At 34.3% G+C, this 19,489-nt stretch overlaps 1 protein-coding gene across 1 annotated transcript in view; it reads right to left on the bottom strand.

Annotated features, from left to right (window-relative positions):
* The window catches only part of SPATA17 (spermatogenesis associated 17), an 80,502-nt gene that overhangs the window by 12,379 nt on the left and 48,634 nt on the right, over nucleotides 1-19,489 (bottom strand). Inside the window, exons 8-9 of the mRNA XM_015822534.2 lie at nucleotides 16,890-17,038; nucleotides 9,233-9,365 (exon numbers count right to left, since the gene is read on the bottom strand). Of these exons, the coding sequence (XP_015678020.1) occupies nucleotides 9,233-9,365; nucleotides 16,890-17,038 (282 nt within the window). The remainder of the gene's footprint in view (nucleotides 1-9,232; nucleotides 9,366-16,889; nucleotides 17,039-19,489) is intronic.

The raw sequence follows: 19,489 nt of genomic DNA, 5'->3' as shown, positions 1-19,489 counted from the left end.
TACCTTGAAATTATCTGGAAGCTTCAGCTGGTGCAGAATACAGCCACATGAGCTGTACTGGATGTATAAAGGCCTACATGGCATAGCACCAGGCTATTTAGGGAACTGGCTTTATCCCATTACATTGGCCAACCCACCTGGTCAGGCAGTGATAATATGTTGCAAACCCCATATTAAAGGACTCCCATTGGCGGGGTCTAGAAAGAGGGCCTTCTCTGCTGTTGCCCCCACCCTGCACAATATTCTTCCCTGAGAGGTAAGGCAGGCCCTTACTCTTCTGACCTTCTGAAAAGGAGATAAAACATGACTCTCTGGCCTTGTTTTGGGAGCCCAAAGGAGCATGCAGCCATGCGGCTGGTTGGTGGCCTGAGAGCCCACCCTTTGCCTTTTAAATTATTCTTTAAAAGAGCTTAATTATTATTGCCTCCTTCTAAATAATTTTAATTTTGAAATATTAGTTCTAACATTTTAACTTTTATATACTGTTTTTAAATTCTGATATTTTATTGTACTGCCCAGAGTCTCTCTTTCAGGAAGATGGGAGTTCAGAAATGCGAAAAATAAATTTAGCAATTATATTTGAGGTTATTTTAGTAATAACTTGATTTCTTTCTCCCTCACTACATCTTTGTAGGTTTTAATAATAGATGAAAGTGAAAAAAAAATCCCATTGTTTATACAAGGTAGTTCATAGTCTGAACCATTGCTTTGAAATACTTTTCAAAAGAAAAGATGTCATGCAATTCTGAAACAAATCTTTTAATGGTTTCTTTCCTAAAACAGGCAGACTGTCTGTGAATTCATCAGATATTCCTGATCACAAGTATTCTTCTTTAGCTATATTTCTTTGTTCAGTATTTTGTTGTCTTTAATCTCTAGGTTGTTATTATTGTGTGGAAAGAAAAATAAATAAGGGGCACCTTTAGATCAGCGTTCTCCAACCTTTACAGCTTTGCAGACTGGCAGGGGGAGGGGATGGTTCTGCGCAAGTGATGGGCCCAGGCGCGTGGGCCCACCATTCATACAACTAGAGCTAAGTACACGCGCACACATTCGCCCACTTCCGTGGCCCAGTTCTGAACGGTACTGGGCCACAGCCCAGAAGTTGGGGACGCCTGCTTTAGACTCACAAAATATATATTTTCTCTTTATTTACTTTTTTCTTTCACTAAAGTATTTGTGGAATTAGGCATTTTTGTGGGATTTAATGTTGGGCAATATTTGGAATGTCTTGTCCACTCCATTCCTTGTGTGGCTCTCACATGTTGGCATCGTATCCTTCTTTATTTTGGCATATTTATCAGCTGGAGTTTTTCTTTGGGAATCTCTGGATTTTCGAAAACAGAATCTTTCATATAAGTTTGTTGGCATTGGATTCCTATTTTATTAAAAGTCCCACCATTATTAAGAAAACACAGTTACATTGAAATATGCCTCCTCATGAAGTGTGATAAGGTGTGAATTTCTGAATTACTGATCATTATTAATGTTATTGCTCCAGATTTTTAGATCTACCTGAAGAAAATGGAAGGCTATCAATAAGCATCATTTAACTGTGAAAATTAAATCAATGCAGAGAATAAAACCCATAATTGCCTTTAATTGCATTCATTTTTCAGATTTAAACATCAGCACTTCTAGAAAATGTAAACCTTTCTGAAACAGAATGTTAATTTGTAAAGCTATAAATGCTTGTATTGTAGTACAAATTACAATTTGTAATTACAATTACAATTTGTAATTTGTACTATAATACAAATGTTACAAATTAACATTTCATTTTTAATGAAAGCTGTATTTATATTTTAATATATAACATTTGTTCACATTTTAGTTGGTAAGTAACTTGACCCTGTGAAAAAATGAAGTGGAAATGTTATTCTAAATTGTATATAACCATTTTTGAGAATTACTTCCTATGGAAGTTAAAAACAAAACAAAACAAAACAAAGCCACACTTGATTTTTCTGAATGATATATGACAGAATATAATCCCAGCCTCTCATTTAATATGTAACCTCTGATTATACCTAGGCTATCTATCCTTTGCCCTGTATCTCATGTGGTTGTACTAGAATGCATTGAATCCCAAGAATAACAATTCAAGTGCATATATGTGAATATGTTCTATTGCTATTGTGAGGTGGATTAAAAGCAGTATATCAAGAGTTATTTTTATTAGTTTTCTACCAAGTGATCAGCTGATAGAAGTAATATATATAACATGCACCCATGCTGACCTACACGCATAGGTTTGAGTATTTTATCCTAAAAAAGATAATATTTCAAAAAAACAGCCTAAGCTTTGGGGAAAAACCAATTACAGAAACAGCTTTAAAAGTGCCAAGCACCGGGCAGAAGCAATTCTAGATCAGTTTAAAAAAGTGATTGATGAAACTCTAATCTGAGCTGAAGGAACAGTTTCAAGACAAGCTGTGACCATTCCCCACACTTCATTAGCTGCCATAATTAGCCTGGTGTTTCAATTTGTTAGAACTGGTGGGGACAATTTTACTCAGAATACAAACATCAAAAAGCAGGGTCTCTTCGACTTCAGAAGTGGCTGATGAAAGGCTTTCTAGTCCTTCTGTTAACTGAAAGATTAATTACAGCTGATGGGAGGCTGTACTTGGAGTGTCACTTTGTCTCTGTACATTACTTTTAGCATTAGAAGAAAGACATGGTTGACACTGCATTGCTCAGTCAAGCAGCTTCACATCAGGGCACCAAGTCGGTTTTAATATGCATGGTTTTGCATTGTTCGATTGACTTGTTCTCTCCTTTTCAAGGACCTAAGTGCTGTCACTAACTAGACTGTATCAGCAAAACATAGAGCAGGTATAAATTAAGGCCACTGTTAATTTACACCCACATGGAGTCAACCTCATTATTATCATAACTTTCTTTATGGAACTTTTTGAAAACATCATCATAACTGACCTCCTCTGAGTAAAATGACAAAAGATCTAATAGAAAATACAGTATTTTTAGAAAGAAAAGTAGAAAAGAGAGAAAAGTAAATAACTTTCTATTAATATAATCCTTGATCATCTGTAAACAGTGAATGGTCTGATTTCTTAGCTCATTTGCATTCTGTAAAAGTTAGAAAATCTTGACAGAAATATTGTGTGCATGTTTAACAGATCATTTGTCAAACTCTTAGGATGTGTAAATTAAAAGTTATTATCTAATTTAGGGATTGGGGGCCATTACTGTCTTTGTTCTGGAATAGAAAACAAGACTATAGCCAAACTACTTCATCAGAAATAGAACGTGAAAAACAGCTCAGATTCATAGCGGAGCACTTCTCTTACCAGGACCAAATAAAATATCCTAAATAAGTACTGTATACTAGCTTTTAGGTTCTCTAGAGCCCTTCATCAGGCTAGGTGACACAAAAAACAGAGGTAGCAGGTGGCACAGGCCTTAAGAACAAGGAATTGCAAAGTCAATGGTCAACAATCTACCAGTTCACCTATAAGTGTTTCTGGTTATCCTTTTGGGATACAGTATGGGGAGATGGACTATGAAAAGATCTTGATCCTAATAGAACCACTTCATTATCTACATGAATACAATGATACAGGTAATCCTCGACTTACAACAATTGGGACCATAATTTATTTTCCTAAGCAAGGTGGTTGTTAAGTGAGCTGCAATTATATTTATTTATTTTATTATCTTTTTTGTCACATTTTTAAGCAAATCACATGGTTGTTAAACAAATCTGGCTTACCCTATTGCTTGTTGAAAATCAACTGGGAAGATTGCAAATGGTACTCATTTGACCCTCGGACACTGCAACGGTTGTTAAATGTGTATCGGTTGCTAAAAGTTTGTGTCAGCACCCAAATTTTGATCACACGATTGTCCAAATTCTGGGAGGGTCATGTGAGGACATTTTTTTCAGTATTGTAACTTTTAAATTGTTGCTAAATGAATTGTTGAGAACTTTCTGTAAAGTGAAATGAGATGTTTCTGATGTTAGTTTATAGACCTAGAATCCATGACCTATCATTGTGAAAAGGGTAAAGGGAGTTTTAACTCTGATAAGCTCTCATGTGCTGGCTAGGCAGATAGCAAAAAGAAAAGTGAAACAGGAAAATATTTATATTAGTAAAAGTAGAGATAAATTTTATATTGCACTATGACAAAAATGGGACAAAAACCTTTAGCATTTTGAATTTTCATATTGGTGTGGGTTTTCCTCTCTCCTGGCCTCAACTGTGTAGCAGGATTTAACATGCATTAGGACAACCCAGAGAACAAATCTGGATAACTTTGCAATCTTTGGAATCTGCTTATTCTTTGAAATCCCACAGTACTATTAGAGCATAGAATGTTCTTGCTAAGAAATTACAGAACTGAAAATCAAGTTTTATAAAATATTCAAATGTTTGCTGACAAAATCTTTTCAAATGTTAGAAAACGCTGACAATTACTTTTTTCATGCAAATTTCACTGAATGGCTCAGATCCTCGTAATCATCACTTAATATTCTACCTTCCAAATTATTATTTTTTTGATACACTAGTAACCTTCTAAAAATGCTGTTGGGGCTTGTATATTTGTGTGTATTTAGCTTTCTGATTAGGGACCCTGAATCTAATTATGGTAGTACAAACGGACTGTGGTTTTGTTTTGGAGACAGCAAAAAAAAATTTGCTGATTGATTTGTGCAGTTATTATTTGGTTTGCCACATCCTTTGTCATCAATGAGACTTTCTCAATCACCAGGATTAAAGGTGGAGGGGAAAAGAGAAGATCATGCAGTATAAAGAGAAGTGCATTTAAAAAAGTTAGAATGCAGTAAGTTTTACATATTGAATCTACGATCAAATCCAGAACCTATTTCACCGCATGCAAAATGATATTTTGGAACCTATTCTTTGGTAATTTTTTGAAAATTATATATCACATTGGAACTTGATTAAATTAAAAATTATTGTTAAATTTTTAATTTTGTAGATGATTAATATAACCTGCATTCTGAAGAGGAATTGCTTTTGCCATTAATTATCTTAATTACCAATATTAGTAACATGAAAATGTTTCTTTTTTTTTAAAAAAAATGCTATTTTGCAGCAAGGCTGGATCATGTATAACTGTACATACTTTTTTTAAAAAATATTATAAGATAGACTGTTGAAAACATATTTTATCCCAATCAGTGTGTAAAAATAAAATTATCCATAATCACGCCATGTTCCTCTATCATACATATCATACAGTTTAGCTGTAATGATCCCCACACACTACACTCGCACATCAATTATGATGATCATAATAACGGTCGTTAAGCTCAATGTTCATTATTATCTGGATGCTGGTGACAGCAGATTCAATCATCGGGTGCAATGGGCAGGCAGTCACAGTCCCACCCAAGTTTCTGCAGACAGCGATGTGCCACATTAAGCCTATGATGTCTTCCACATCCCACTTCATTTCAAAAGCTGCAGACGGTAAAGGTCAACTTTATGTTCTGTGCAATATGCTTAGGTTCTCTAAATTAATTGTTTGGAGTACTGGCTATTTTTATACTTTGTAGTATATTAAAATTCTATCTGAAAACAAATATACAGGAGCAAATAAGGAAAAAAAGGCTGGCTGGTAAGTCACCCAAAACAAGGTGTATGCCATAAAGTACTACTGAGTAAGATCTTAAATAGCACTTCTTTATTTTGGGAGAGAAGGAACATCTCTAAAGTTGCTGCCATTAGCAGTTATTGGTCTAAAATCTTTATATTTTTTGTATTAAAGACTGTGGACTATCATTTCATTTTGATGGATATGAATTTGTAAGCATTTTGACAAGTGGAAGATTACTTAATAGTTCTTATCCCTTAATTACCTCATCACAAGGGGCAAACCATTGTTGATTACATTTTTAGTGCCTAGTGCATTCTTATTTCTAAAACTTCATACTTCCTGTAAATGTATTATTAATCATTTGGGATTTTCAACCTATACCAATATACAGAATAACAGAGTTAGAAGGGACCTTGGAGGTCTTCTAGTCCAACTCCCTTCTCAAGCAGGACACTATAGCATTCCAGACAAATGGCTATCCAATCTCTTCCTCAGATTTTGTTTCAGGAACAAGAGTGAAAGCACCATGTTTTAAACTGAACAGAATGCTTGGCCACCTAATCAGGATGCCTGAGCTTGGTTCCCAAAATTGTCTTTATAAATTAGAATATCACTTCCTTCATATTGTGTTTGTCTCTAAATTTTTAAATGCAGTTCTCAGCTCAAAATCACATCCAAAATTTGTATGTATACTTGTAAAATTTAAAGCTAAACATTGTGTACTAGAAAATATATATATAAGAATGTAAAACTGCAGCAAAATAAATTCACATTTTTTATTTTAAACAAAGATCGCAAAATCATATTGACGTTTTCTGAAGATATATAGCTGAACATATGGAGATAAAGAGTTAAGACAGCTTGATTCGAGAAACTTTCTCTAAACAATGCACTTTAAGATAAACAAACATTGTAATGTATCATGACTTGTTCATGTCACAATTTTTGTTATAGGCATTTACTCTTGATAGCTTTTTACCAGTTTGTCCTTTGTACCTTTGCTACATGGGCTTAGTGTCAACGCTGCTAACATCGTATGTTTTGCATTGACAACAGATGGAAATGTAGCCATCTTTTTCCCTTTTGCTTTTAGAGTTAGATGATGCTGGGAGGGCGGGATGTGAATGAGAGTCTAGCTAGACATAACAACACTAAACTTAGCGTGAGAATCAAGGTTATTGAGCCCAGAGCTGATAAAGAATTGGTGGGCTGGAGAACTGGAGAGGAAGCCCGTGCTTCAAGCTAATTGGGGAATGTGATTTATGACTGTTAATTGGAGGAGGGAATTGTGCTTTGATTCTATGTGCCCAGGGGAGGGGAATTCAGTTTTTGGCTTCGATTATGAAGTGCTGATATTATACTACTCGAATAAAAGATTCTTTAAGGTAAACAATGCCTCGAAGTTTTTTTGAAGAGTTTCATCTGTCGGAACCATGACACTTAGACCTTCAAATTCTTGAAGACAGAAAACAGTGAATCTGCAGTTGCTACCACTGTGGCAGGAACCACTGCAGGGTAAGAGCAAGTAAGAGCAACCCGTCATCTTAATTTGGAGCTTTTCTATTTAATTCTCCTGATTTTAATTTAGTTCATAACCAATGCAGCTCACCAACCTGAAATGTAAGGTGTGTAGTTCTTGAAGCATACCTAACTGTCCATGCTACCACATTTTGTACCAGTTGAAGCATCCAGATACTCTTCAAGGGGAATCTTATGTAAAGCATATTACAGAGTAATCCATCTGGGAATTGACTAGGGTATGAGATGACTGTGAGTAGAATCTCTCAATCTAGAAATAGGTGCAAATGGTGCACAACATGAAGCTGTGCAAAGACCCTTTGGCTATGACTGATAGCTGTTTTTTGAACAGGATATGTGAGTTCAGAAGAACCCTCAAATTGCACACTGGATCTATTTGGGGTAGTTCAACTCCATTCAGGACCAAAAGATGATAAATCCCGAGATATAGAGGGTCCCAAACCCAAAGCCACTCAATCTTACCAGGGTTTAGTTGAAGCCTATTTTCCCATCCAGACTGCTACAGCCTCCAACCATTGAGAAAGGATATCATTTAACTCACCATTAGCAGAGATATACAACCGGGTGTCATCAGCATATTGATGATTCCTCACCTCATGTTGATGATCTCATATATTGGCTTCATATAAATATTAAACAGGACCAAAGAAAGTATTGAACCCTGCAGCTTCCCACATAGCAGGGGCAGAAAGCGGGACTTCTCACTCCCAATCAATACAAATTGGGACCGGCCATAGATCATAAAAAACTGTGACCCCCATCTTCAACTCCAAAAAGTTAGCTCAAAAGTATAACACGGAGAAAGGAAGATAACAAGCACAATATTGTGTCACACACTTCTAACCCTCAAAGAATGCCAGGGTTGATAGCATCAAGAGATCAAGTAGAACAAGGATGGACACACAACCCTATCCCAGCAGAGATCATCCAAAAGTGTAACCAATGCCTGAATCTGGACTGAAAGGAATCCAGATAGTCCACTTTATCCAGGTACCTCTAAAGCTGCTCCAGAATCTTCATGAGATAGGCTTTAATAGTGGCTATTACTCTTATTAAATTGAGTTTGTTCCTTGTTGATTTCCAGCAGCACTCCAGGCATTTCTTCATCCATTCATCTCTCTCAACTTCTCCATAAATCACAAAGAATATTAGGATCCAAGGGGAAGGAGAGGTTGCATAAGTGCGATCCATTCCATGGCCTCAGCTGTCCTCTTGTGCCCTCAAGTGACGACCAGGGCCTCAGATGAAACATGTAGCAGATCATCAGGAATAATCCTTAGCTGCCTCTGAAACCCTTTTGGCCATCAATCACTGGGGACACACCAATCAAATAGCCCCCGCCTCTCTGATAGTGCCAGAGAATCTCATGACCACCAGGAGTGACAAAGGAGTCAAAAAACCTTCACCGCTCCCAGATCACATCTTCACTGTTCTGAGAGGAAGATATCAGGTGTGTGACCACTCTCTTATGTGGATGGCCTGTGATAGGCCCAGGGGCTGTCATAGTAACCATGAACTCCTGAGCCATCTGAAACCCAACTCCCAGAGAAGGCAAATTGAAGTCCCCAGGACCATAAATCTGGGGAATTCCTCTGCCACCTCTAAGTTAAGAGTCAAGGAGTTCTATTCTTGAAATCTATTTTTAAAAACTGTTGAATACATACTCATATAATCATTACAGCAGAGGAGGCAAGATTAGTTCCACATTCAACTCCTCCCTGCCCTGTCATAATGGTGTTCCATTATTGTAAAAAATTCAAGAAAATCACTACATGCCACATGTACCAGGATACTGCAGGAATTTTTTTAACAGAGGTCAACATGCAGGTTGCTTGAGAAAATATAGTTATCTCATTTTTTTTGTTTTTTAAAGTTTTGCATTAATTTTTTTAGTAATTTCTAGTCTCAGTTATTTGGTGAGAAATAGAAAAAGGAATTTGAGGACATATTTTATTCTCACATGAAATGTTTGCTAATAAGATTCTATAGTTTTCCAAATGAAGTGTTATTTAATTTTAGTAGAAATGGATTCAGTGGATTATATCTAATTGCTTTGGCTAGCATTAAGAAGTTGTACAGTATTTTACCCTTGTATATAGCTCACCTTTTTTGTTATCCATTTCTCTGGGTGTTCTTCCCGGAAATGCTTGAGTCCATAATTTGACTGACCATATTTGCTTGCTCTCTGAATGGATGGAATATAGTCATCTGGCACATTATATGAAAATGGTAAAAATCTGAAAAGTAAAACATTATATATAATTATTTTTCTTCTTATCTTACTAATTAGAAGACATGTACATTAGCAATAAGAAAAATGTAATTTAAAATAACTTTTTATGCCATAATTATCAATATTGTTTCATAGTGTACTGATATAGCCAACAGTTGCAATAGTAAATTTGCAAACAATAGTACTATTATACTACAATAGTATAAATATTCATTGCAGAGCACAAAATACAAGTAAGTTAAGAATTAAATTATGTTCAAGTGCCAATCCCATCTAGATATTCTTTCCGGTTGAAACTGTAAATGCAACTGTATAAACTTTTGCTATAATATGTATGATAGAATTATTTTTATTGGATAAAAATAAGAAATGTACAATTGTCCTGAATGGCTTGGAAATTGGAGCAAAAGAGATATATAAGTCCAGTTGCCTTTTGAAAAAGCACCTTTGGGAAATCTGCAACTGGAGAATGGAAGGATTTATATTTCTTGCAGCCATCTGGTCGCTAACTCTTTCTGAGAGCTGTTAAGGCCACTTGGAATTTATCTGTGCCTTCAGGGTCACCTGAGTAGTGCAAATGAGTGTGGAACTTTCTTGGAACTGCTGAAAGGACTGTGTTTACAACAGAAGGTTCCACACTCATTTGCACTATTCAGATGATCCTGAGGGCATAGATAAACCTCCAAGTGGCCTCAACAACTCTCAGAAAGAGTGCCAGTTACGAGATGACTGCAAGAAATATAAATCCTTCCATTCTCCACCATTCAGTCAGAACAGAAGAAGCTTCTTGGATGAGAAGCAAAACATCTTCAAGGAAAAACAAAGAAAGTCCAATTGCCTTTTGAAAAAGCACCTTTGGGACAACCATGACCTGGATGACTGAGATCGCCATAGACATTAAGGACAGATGCACTCCTTATATTCATTTTTTTCTTCTGTTCATCAAGTCACTGAAAACAATAGAACCTGCCATTTTGGCGTTAAATTACTATTTAGTTTAATTAAATAAATGAATTAAATAAAAGATAAAACGCTCATCCCTTGTGATTCAGTTCCATCTTATTTTGTTTTCTAAGTTTTTTTGTCTCTGCTATATTGACACATTCTTTCATTACCTCCTGCTTGGATTTTTGTAGTGTGTTTGAATGGGGATGCCCTTCAAAATGTTCAGAAATTACAGCTGTTTCAAAATATTGCTGCCAAAGTGCTCACTATATGACTCCTTTATTGCTCCAATAAGTAATTACTTTTAGAGCTCTAAACAGTTTGGGATTAAGATGCCTAAAGGATCACCTCCATCTGTACAAGTGCACCCGCACTTTAAGAGGCCATGTCCATGATTTCATCCAGGGTCATGAAACTTCTTTCCCTCACAGATTATTCCAGAATTTTCTCTACTTTTAGTTAGTTAGCTTGGTAGATATTTATATGTGTTTCTATTAACAGTACTGAAAATGAAAAAGAAGATTCAGTATTTGCTCAGAGGGAGGAAAGGAGAAAGAGAAGAATAAAAGCAAGCAAGCAATAAAATGAAATAAATACCAGAAACTAGGACTGGGAGAAGTAGCAGCCAGAAAAAAACAACCCAAAAAATGGGGACCATGCAAGTGAAAAGCTGCCCCAAGCAGGAACAAAAATTGGAAGGGGGGGAGAGAGATTTGAAAGCATAGACAACAAAGGGAAAGCAAAGATAAATTAATGGGAGTATGATGGAAATGGAATAAAGGAAAAAGTAGCTATCATCAAGTTTGGATGGCATAAAGCAAAAGGATCCTCAAGGGAACTGAATCACATTACTTTAACAGAGGTCTCAGTAAGGTAGAGTATCAATAAGCAGTAGAATCAGTAGAGTAGAATTTTGGAAACTATTCTAGGTAGGGATATTATAATCAGTTAGTTAGCACAGAAATTACTGAGGAAGAGCTACGCTATAACCTCTGATGTTTACTTATTAAAATATTTTTAATCTGCTTCACATCATTGATTTATGATGGAGCACAATGAATAGACAACCATAGAGATTAAAGAACAAATAAAACACAATATTTAATACACCAAACCAAACAAAAACCGATTGTATCTTCAGGTTTGTGTAGACAAGCAGGTCTTAACTAAGCGCTGAAATCGGGTGAATCTTAAACCACTGAAGGAAGAATATCTCACGATTAGGCTGCCAAAGCAGAGAAGGCCCTATGTTCCATTTCCCCATGATGAACTAATGCAATGATAACCTTTCATCAGCACTTTATACCTTTTATACCTTGGCAGGTATAAAACAAAAAGAATTGCTGAAATGTAAATGACTGAATTTTTACTTTAAACATCAACACTTAATGCAGAGCAAAAGCCATTGTCCTTTGGTGCAATCGTTTTATATATCACTTGTAAACAAATCTAACTCTTACATTATATACTATGGGTTGCTATAACTCTTCATCTTTTTCTCAAGGGCTGTGCCACATGTAGTACTTTTAGCTATAAGCTTTCATGAGATCATCTTCCCCACTACATCTCTAAATTTTTGCTGAATTGGAATAACTCAGGTGAGGTGTTAAATTCTTTCTATAAAGAAATTTATAAAGTTCTTTTCTGAGAGGTTATGTAGAAAAGTGTGAAAAAGGGGAAAATTGAGGACAGTTATATTTTCTGAAGCATTAACAATATTACAATATATTTGCTGTGTACTACTTTTATAATGTCAATTAAAAAGCCTACTTATTTTAAAATAGCCTGCTCATTTTAATAAAGTTATTTAAAAATTCTCTGTTGAAAGAAATTAATATTTTATCAGCTGTAAATTACATCAATAAACCTTCCTTGTGGAGAAACAAATTGGTCTTTATTAGCATCTGGCCAGTCAAATTGCCCATAAAGCCTTCCAAACCAAGGGCTCTTGAAAATTAACAAAACAATAGCACAGGAGAAGCAGAGCTTTAAATTATACAAAGCTACAGAAGCATGTATATACTCATGGGACAGGTGGTTCTCATATAAGATGGATTATAGCACTTCCAGGGCTAATTTGCACATGGGATGGACATCACACACAAAAAAAATTAATGTGGCCCCAATGTCCCTGAGTATACATAGGAGGTACAAAAAACCGGCTGCTCCACTTACAGTTTTTATCACTTCTGAATTGCATTTTAATAGTACATTTTTCTTCAGTTCAGACATTAAAGAAAATTGGCTCTCTCCAGGGATTGGATGACGACTGAAATGACAAGGCTAGTACTTAGGAATTTGCCTATGGAAGCATGGAATTTAGTCAGTCTTAATGTTCAAAAGAAGTTTTGCTTTTTGTGATAAGGTGCACGTTGTTGCAAACTATCAGTGACAATGTTACTTAGTTACTATAGAAATATGTACTTTACGGTACAAATTCCATTATTTCTAGGATTACTGATACTGCTACCAGAAATTAAATTTAAATTTATATTCCCAGGAAGCATGTTATAATAAAATAACATGGAGAATAGCCAAGATCGGAAAGAGATATTGAAGATATTTTTGGAAAATTAAAGAATTCATGATCCAAAGGAATAAGTAAATTAAAACATGTAACAAAATGGCTTTCACTAAAGTTTGAATATGAAATTGCCAAACCAGTGAGGAGCAAACATTGAATTTAAATGATTTTAAATGGTTATATAGAACCAGACCTCCCTGTTTATAATTTGGGAACTGCAAATTAAATCAGAGAGCTATGTTAATCTGAATAAGCTGAAGATTTTGTGCTTTTAGAAAGTTGCTCCTCAAATAAGTGTAAAAATCATGTGTTTTATTTAATGGTCCTGGGTGGGAATTTGATTTTTACAGGATGTGAATTTCTGCTTTGTAAAACCAAACTCCACAAAGAACTGTATTCAGATGAAGAATATTGCAATGCTATAATAGCTGCAGAGCTTGCCACATGCACTATATTGTAAAGTACTCAGGTTTTCTGAAATAATGTATAATGAACTCAACATCAAATTGTAAGGGAGCAAAGCAACATTTTATGTAAAAGGTTGCACACATCTGATGAAAACCATAAAACTCCATGTAGTAAGTTAGTTGAGAACATTTGGGTAAAAATAAAGATAAGGAAATATTACTGATATCATTGTGGAGATATGCTTCTGGCTACCGAAATAGGCAGAAAACTTAAATAACACCTTGCAGTGTCCACTGCCTTCTGTAATGACACAAAAATGACAACATGCACACTGTAATGTCATAAAGCAAATATTATTACACACTTCCATCTTGATACCTGACATAATAACATAAGAAAGACATGGCATTTGTGTGATGGTGTTTTAATTTTGCCTCGCCTACCTGGATATATCTAACGTTCTACATTCAAATTACCCAGGAGAAATTTGGAGGGATGAAAAAAAATCAGTAATGTTAATATTTGTTGGCAGACAAATTCTACCAATAATAAATAGTTTCATACATTTTTGATTTAACTGGATGAATTTATGCAGAGGAAGTCATCAAATCAATTGGCAGTAACACACAACAGGATAGAATACCCAGAGTTAGAACAGTCTTGGCAAGCTGGCAAGCTTGGCAAGTAAGTCGAAGCCAACAAAATATATTTCCCAAATTCAATTTAAATAGGAAGAATAAACTACATAAATATAACATTAATCTGTAAAGAGCCAAGGAGATGGTCTTGAAAGAAATATTCAGAATCCACTACATACTCACAATGTACATAAGCATTCCTTAAGTTCTGAGAAGAGACTTTGGATGACTCATTCTCTGGGAGTATAAGAGGGAGAGTAGGAAAAACACCTCTTTCAAGACTTTCAACCATACTAACCTGCAGCTGATGTCAATAAAGTATAATTCTGGTATTCTTGAGGAGCCAGTTTCCTGGTCTGGACTACCCAGTAGAGTTCACTTAATGAAAACTAATCATCTAAATAGGAGTCAGCTTTGCAATACAGTATGTAAAAATCTGGTGATTCTAGATTAGAATAATAGGGGCCTAGCATCCAGACTCTTATCAATATTTTTCATTATGTTTTGATCAGGTTTTATTGGTATCTTGACACTGCTATTTAAGGGTAGTCTATTCTATCACTGCTGTTGAAGGCTATTAACACATATAAATGTGGCTATAAGGATGAGTGAAGAGATCTTATTAGAGTTGAAGATGTTTGTATTTTTATTGAGGTTAGAAAAGATTAAGAGTTGATAAGACAGTCCTCATCAAATATTTGGAGGATTTTCATACATATGAAGAAGAAAATTTAATTCAGATAATTCAAACCAATAAGATTATATTATAATATAAACTATTTCTGCCAAATGTTTAAAAAATGTTTAAAAAACAGCAGAAAATTCTGGTTACATAACATTTATATTATTGACCAGTTATCAGTTTTTAACATTGCATACTTCTCATTTTCTGATATTAAACTACACTGTTTGATTGTAATACTAGTTTACAGGAGAAGCAAAAGTTTCAGATAAAATGCAGCTTAGTTCCTATATAATCAAAAATAACAGAGACTTCTTAATTGCAGACAATTCTAGAGCTCCTTAATTATAGAGAGGCTTATTATCTGCATCCCCAGTGTTATAAAATACCAGAACTTCGTTAGAAAAATTAAGGTGGAAAAATGAAGGCAGTACTTTGTAAATTTCCAGTGGAAATTAGCTAGAAGAGGGAGAGGAATACTGGATCAAAAGAGGGTAATCATGCTTAACTGTGCCCTAGAGCACCAGCATTTATAATACGATTTTCTCAATAACTACCATTCCTATTACTGCTTGTATGGGGTATTCTGTGTTAATGGGGTTAGCTGATTTAGTATTGTAACTTAAAAAGGCTCTGCTGATTAATAAATGTCACACACTGTGCTAGTAATTAAAGTAAATGGAAGAGTTACAAACAGAATGTTGAATGGTTAAGAAAGCATTATCTGAAATATATGATAATCCCTATTTATCAGAGTACAGTCATAGTCCAGAAAATATTCAAATTGCTAAAGTTAGAAAGCATCTGAAAAACTAGACATCATTTGAAAAAGAATCCTGATATATGAGATTGGTTCAACATAATATTGAGTGTTTGTTTTACAACTTCCCTTTGTGTAAACACAAAACTAAAATCTGAAATAATTTGTCCAAGTGAGGACAATACATACTTGGAAATATCTCATGCTATATAAAAACAATATGGGCAAAGAAGTTCTCAAAAACTGATATAGGTAAAATACTTACACAGTGTTTTGACATGACCTATTTTGGAAGATTGATGAATTAAATAGGGGCTACTGTATTTCACATCCCTTCGCTGCTCCTAAGTAAGTCCAATGATAGATCTGCTCTCCAATCAACTGGAAGTGGTAATTAGTACTATCAAAACAGGCCAAGCCTACCATGACTAAAAAGGCAGATGCTTCATGTAACTGATCATGCTTTGAAAATGAAGCAATTTATTGTTCAAGTTATTATTATTTGAGTTGAAAAACTAAGTTGTTTAGTTTTATATCAGGTGCAAAAATAATATTGATTTCCTTGGACACCAAATATTGTGATGGGTGAAGCACTATTTGTTATTCTACCTTAGGCAACTAAACATCTTGAAGTGATTCTGCTGCATAAGCTCAAACAAACATGGGTAGAAACATTTGACTGTGTTAACTATCTTTGAAACTTTTGCTACTACAAAATCTTATGGTAACTAAAAATAAAATTAATCCTTCGGTATACAGCCCTAAAGGAAAAATGAGACACAGTTCCAGTTAAAATCACATAATGTATTTTAGACTAGAAATGAAATTTTCATATCTAAGGGTTAATAATGTCTTTCTGGACATTTTCTTATTTTGAAAGGTCCATTATACAGCAAGTCCATGATAAAATTCACTTAATAACTTAAGGTATTCTGAATGTTAAAACAATATCTGACAGCATGAAATGTTGAAACAGAGGGAGAGGTTCCTATCTGAACAATTGGGTCTATGCAGAAGAGTAGATGGGATTTTTAAGTTAGAAACAGGCTTAAGTGAACATCTAACAATGTCTGTATAAAGATTAAGAAATTTAGCTAGTATTAATTTCCTTCTTTAAATGAATAATTGCTCAATTTCCAATCCTGATCAGTCTCCCGCCAACACTTTCCTTAAATATTACCTGTTAATGTGCACTCTTATTATAATACAAATAATATACAAACTGCGTGATGAGGAATGGGCTTATACTGAAAGCTGGTAAGTACTTTGGATGGAGTTGTTAACAGAGTAATTTTTCAGGAATATTTAATTTATTTGATCATGCTTAATGCTGTAAAAGAATTTGTCAACTGAAGTAACTACTTAGTATTTTTTAATTTATACACATAATTGGTGTTTTCTAAGGTAATCAATCAATCAGTCAAATTACTACAGAATAATAATCCAACCAATGAATCAATCTGTTTAGAAAAGTCACATTTAAACAGATTTTGTCCCCATTCATTCTAAATAAACTGAACAAGCTTAAAGCACCAATATATTAAATAAAACATAAAAGATAAGTCACATACACTTCATCGTTTATACGGTTTCTCCATTCTTCTTGTTTTTGTTTTTCTTGGGCAAGTTGAAGTGAAGAACTTGAGGGTGCCACCTGCACAGATGGTTCCAAGGGTTTGAAGCGTTGGTGCAGTACGTCAACAGTATCACGGAAGGGTCCCTGAGAGTTTCAAATGAAATATTTATTTTTGCTTTCTTTTATTTTGGAGAAGCTTAGATTGTATACAGAGAAGAAATAATGTTTGCAATTAATAACTTCATTTTAGAATCCAACATTTCCAAAAACTAAAATTAAGACTAGCCATGAATGATTAACCTTATAGATGCTGATAATTTCTAGAAAAAGAATCATGATATTTTCTTAAAATAAAAACAATAATGACTGTTTGCAGTTTGAAGCTTAAATGTGTTTTGTTAGTTTTTATTGTGCCACAATTTGGGGTTTTTTCAGATGCAAATAATATAAAAACATAGATATGTTTTTACAATACTAGAGGGAATGGATAAAGATGTGTCCCAACTGTTTGTAATTCTTTGTGCGACTAGCTCACTTAAATTGCAAAGTACAGCATAATTCTATAGATATCTATTCAGAATAGCTTAGAAGATTTTTTTAAAACTAATAACTGAAAGTTAAATATAATTCCTCACTAAATTCTTGCTTTATCTACTTAAAAAAACAAACCTTTTCTAAATCAGACGCATTCTATGGTATATATGTAAAATGTTTTGTTTAAACAGATTTTTTAATGTTAAAAATTAATAATTCTCAGTATTTTTTAAAAGGGTGCATTACAATTTCTATTATTTTAACCATGATTTTTTTTACTATATTTAACAATTATAAAGTTGATTATTTTTCAATTATCTTAAAAAATAGGCTTATTATATATTTACCTACAGCTTTTGATAAAACCTACATTTAATATTTAATACAAATAAGTAATTATCTGTGCACTGAGTTATGGTAGAACTTTTTATATTTTAATAAGCAACATGTCTTTTATATAAGAGCTCATTCTCAGAAACTTCAAATGAAGTGGAAAAACTGTATGTAGACCATAACATTTAAGGGTAAACATGGATAAACAATTGTTTTTCTACATGGAAAAAAACAACCCATATTACTAGCTGGCTGGCACAGAGAATAGTTCTCTAGCCTCTCTTTTTTATATACATGTGACAATGTTCAATATGTATGCATACTGTAATTGCATTGGTTTGTAGTTAATGGTGTAGGGATTTTTGAACATATGAATGGCTTATAAACTAATTCCTACACTGCAGTTTTCTGGAAAAAGACAATGTTGTCAGGCCTTGTAAAAATTCCTTGCATTACCTCTTGCTTTTAGGTAATTGTGAGTATAAATTCACCAAGACTATCATTAGCACTATAACTTGATACCATTTACAGTCAGCTGTGACTTTGCTGAGCCACTAATTACAGCCTCTTTCCTTTTTTACCACTGTTGTTCTACTTGTGTGAAGTAAGGAAGCAAATTCCCCTCCTTCCAAAGGAAGTGAAGGCAAAATCCTAATCATGCCTCTTCTTCTGAAGGATCTCTTTAAATAGGTTATCACTAACAAGTCACAGCTGGAGTTACTGCAAGAACTGAGTGAAGACTGCAGGGCTAATAAAAAGAAATGATTCACGCCTCATTTATGTTCACTTATGTTTTACATTAATAGAAACCAATAATAGGAACCAGTTACCATAAAAGTCATGGACCATAAATAACACAAATGGCAAATAAGTATCATCTAGTACTTTTCACAGCTGGACAAGAGGATTGCTATATTTGAAAGTTGTTAATGGATTTTTACTGGAACTTTATTTTTTAAAGGCACAAACAGCATTCAGATTCCGTTGACGATGTCAATAACTATAGTAGTTGTGAATTGTGCAAGATTTCTTCTGCACCCCCAATAAATTTATTTCTATTTCAGAACTTTTAAATGATTGCAAAAGAAATTTAAGAGATGGGAGGGAGATGGACGGTTCAGAAATGTGAAATATAAATGAATATGTCACATGGACATGGATAAACAAGTTAGTGACATAAAATAATACACATTATTTATTAAAGTTGTTTGGAAAATTTGCATCTAAGACCAATAAGTAAAAAGAGAATTAATTCTGACCTTATCTGACTGTATTGTATCGAATACAAAAAGAGGCCTTCGGTTTTTTGTTTTGTTTTTGTAGTTCAAAATCCATCCAATTCTTCTTATGTGACATTTCAGAATAAATAGTACAGTTCAGCACAGAAGCAAAGTTAGCATGGAACGGAGTGGCAATTCACAATCCATACAGTAATATTAAAGTTGGATGGATAAAGACTGCACTTTATAATATCCTAATAGAGACGTGACTGAAAACCCCCTTGAAATTACATATATTTATGATACGCATCTGGCAAAATATTCCTATACAGAATTCTATTTCTATAAGCCATTTTGATAGTTGCCTGTTGGCACTCACATTATTCAGCATAGATTGACTGTTAGCTGACAATTATGAATTTAGCTGACAATTATGAACATATTGCTTGTTTAACATTAGCAATGACTTACTGAAAAGGGCACCTGGCTTAATCCTAAATTTCCCAGT

Source organism: Protobothrops mucrosquamatus, unplaced genomic scaffold, assembly GCF_001527695.2.
Source record: "Protobothrops mucrosquamatus isolate PMUCROS unplaced genomic scaffold, P.Mucros_1.0 scaffold_176, whole genome shotgun sequence".
Taxonomy (NCBI): domain Eukaryota; kingdom Metazoa; phylum Chordata; class Lepidosauria; order Squamata; family Viperidae; genus Protobothrops; species Protobothrops mucrosquamatus.
The sequence above is the reverse complement of the archived record's forward strand: the minus strand, read 5'-3'. Positions and strand labels throughout refer to the sequence as shown.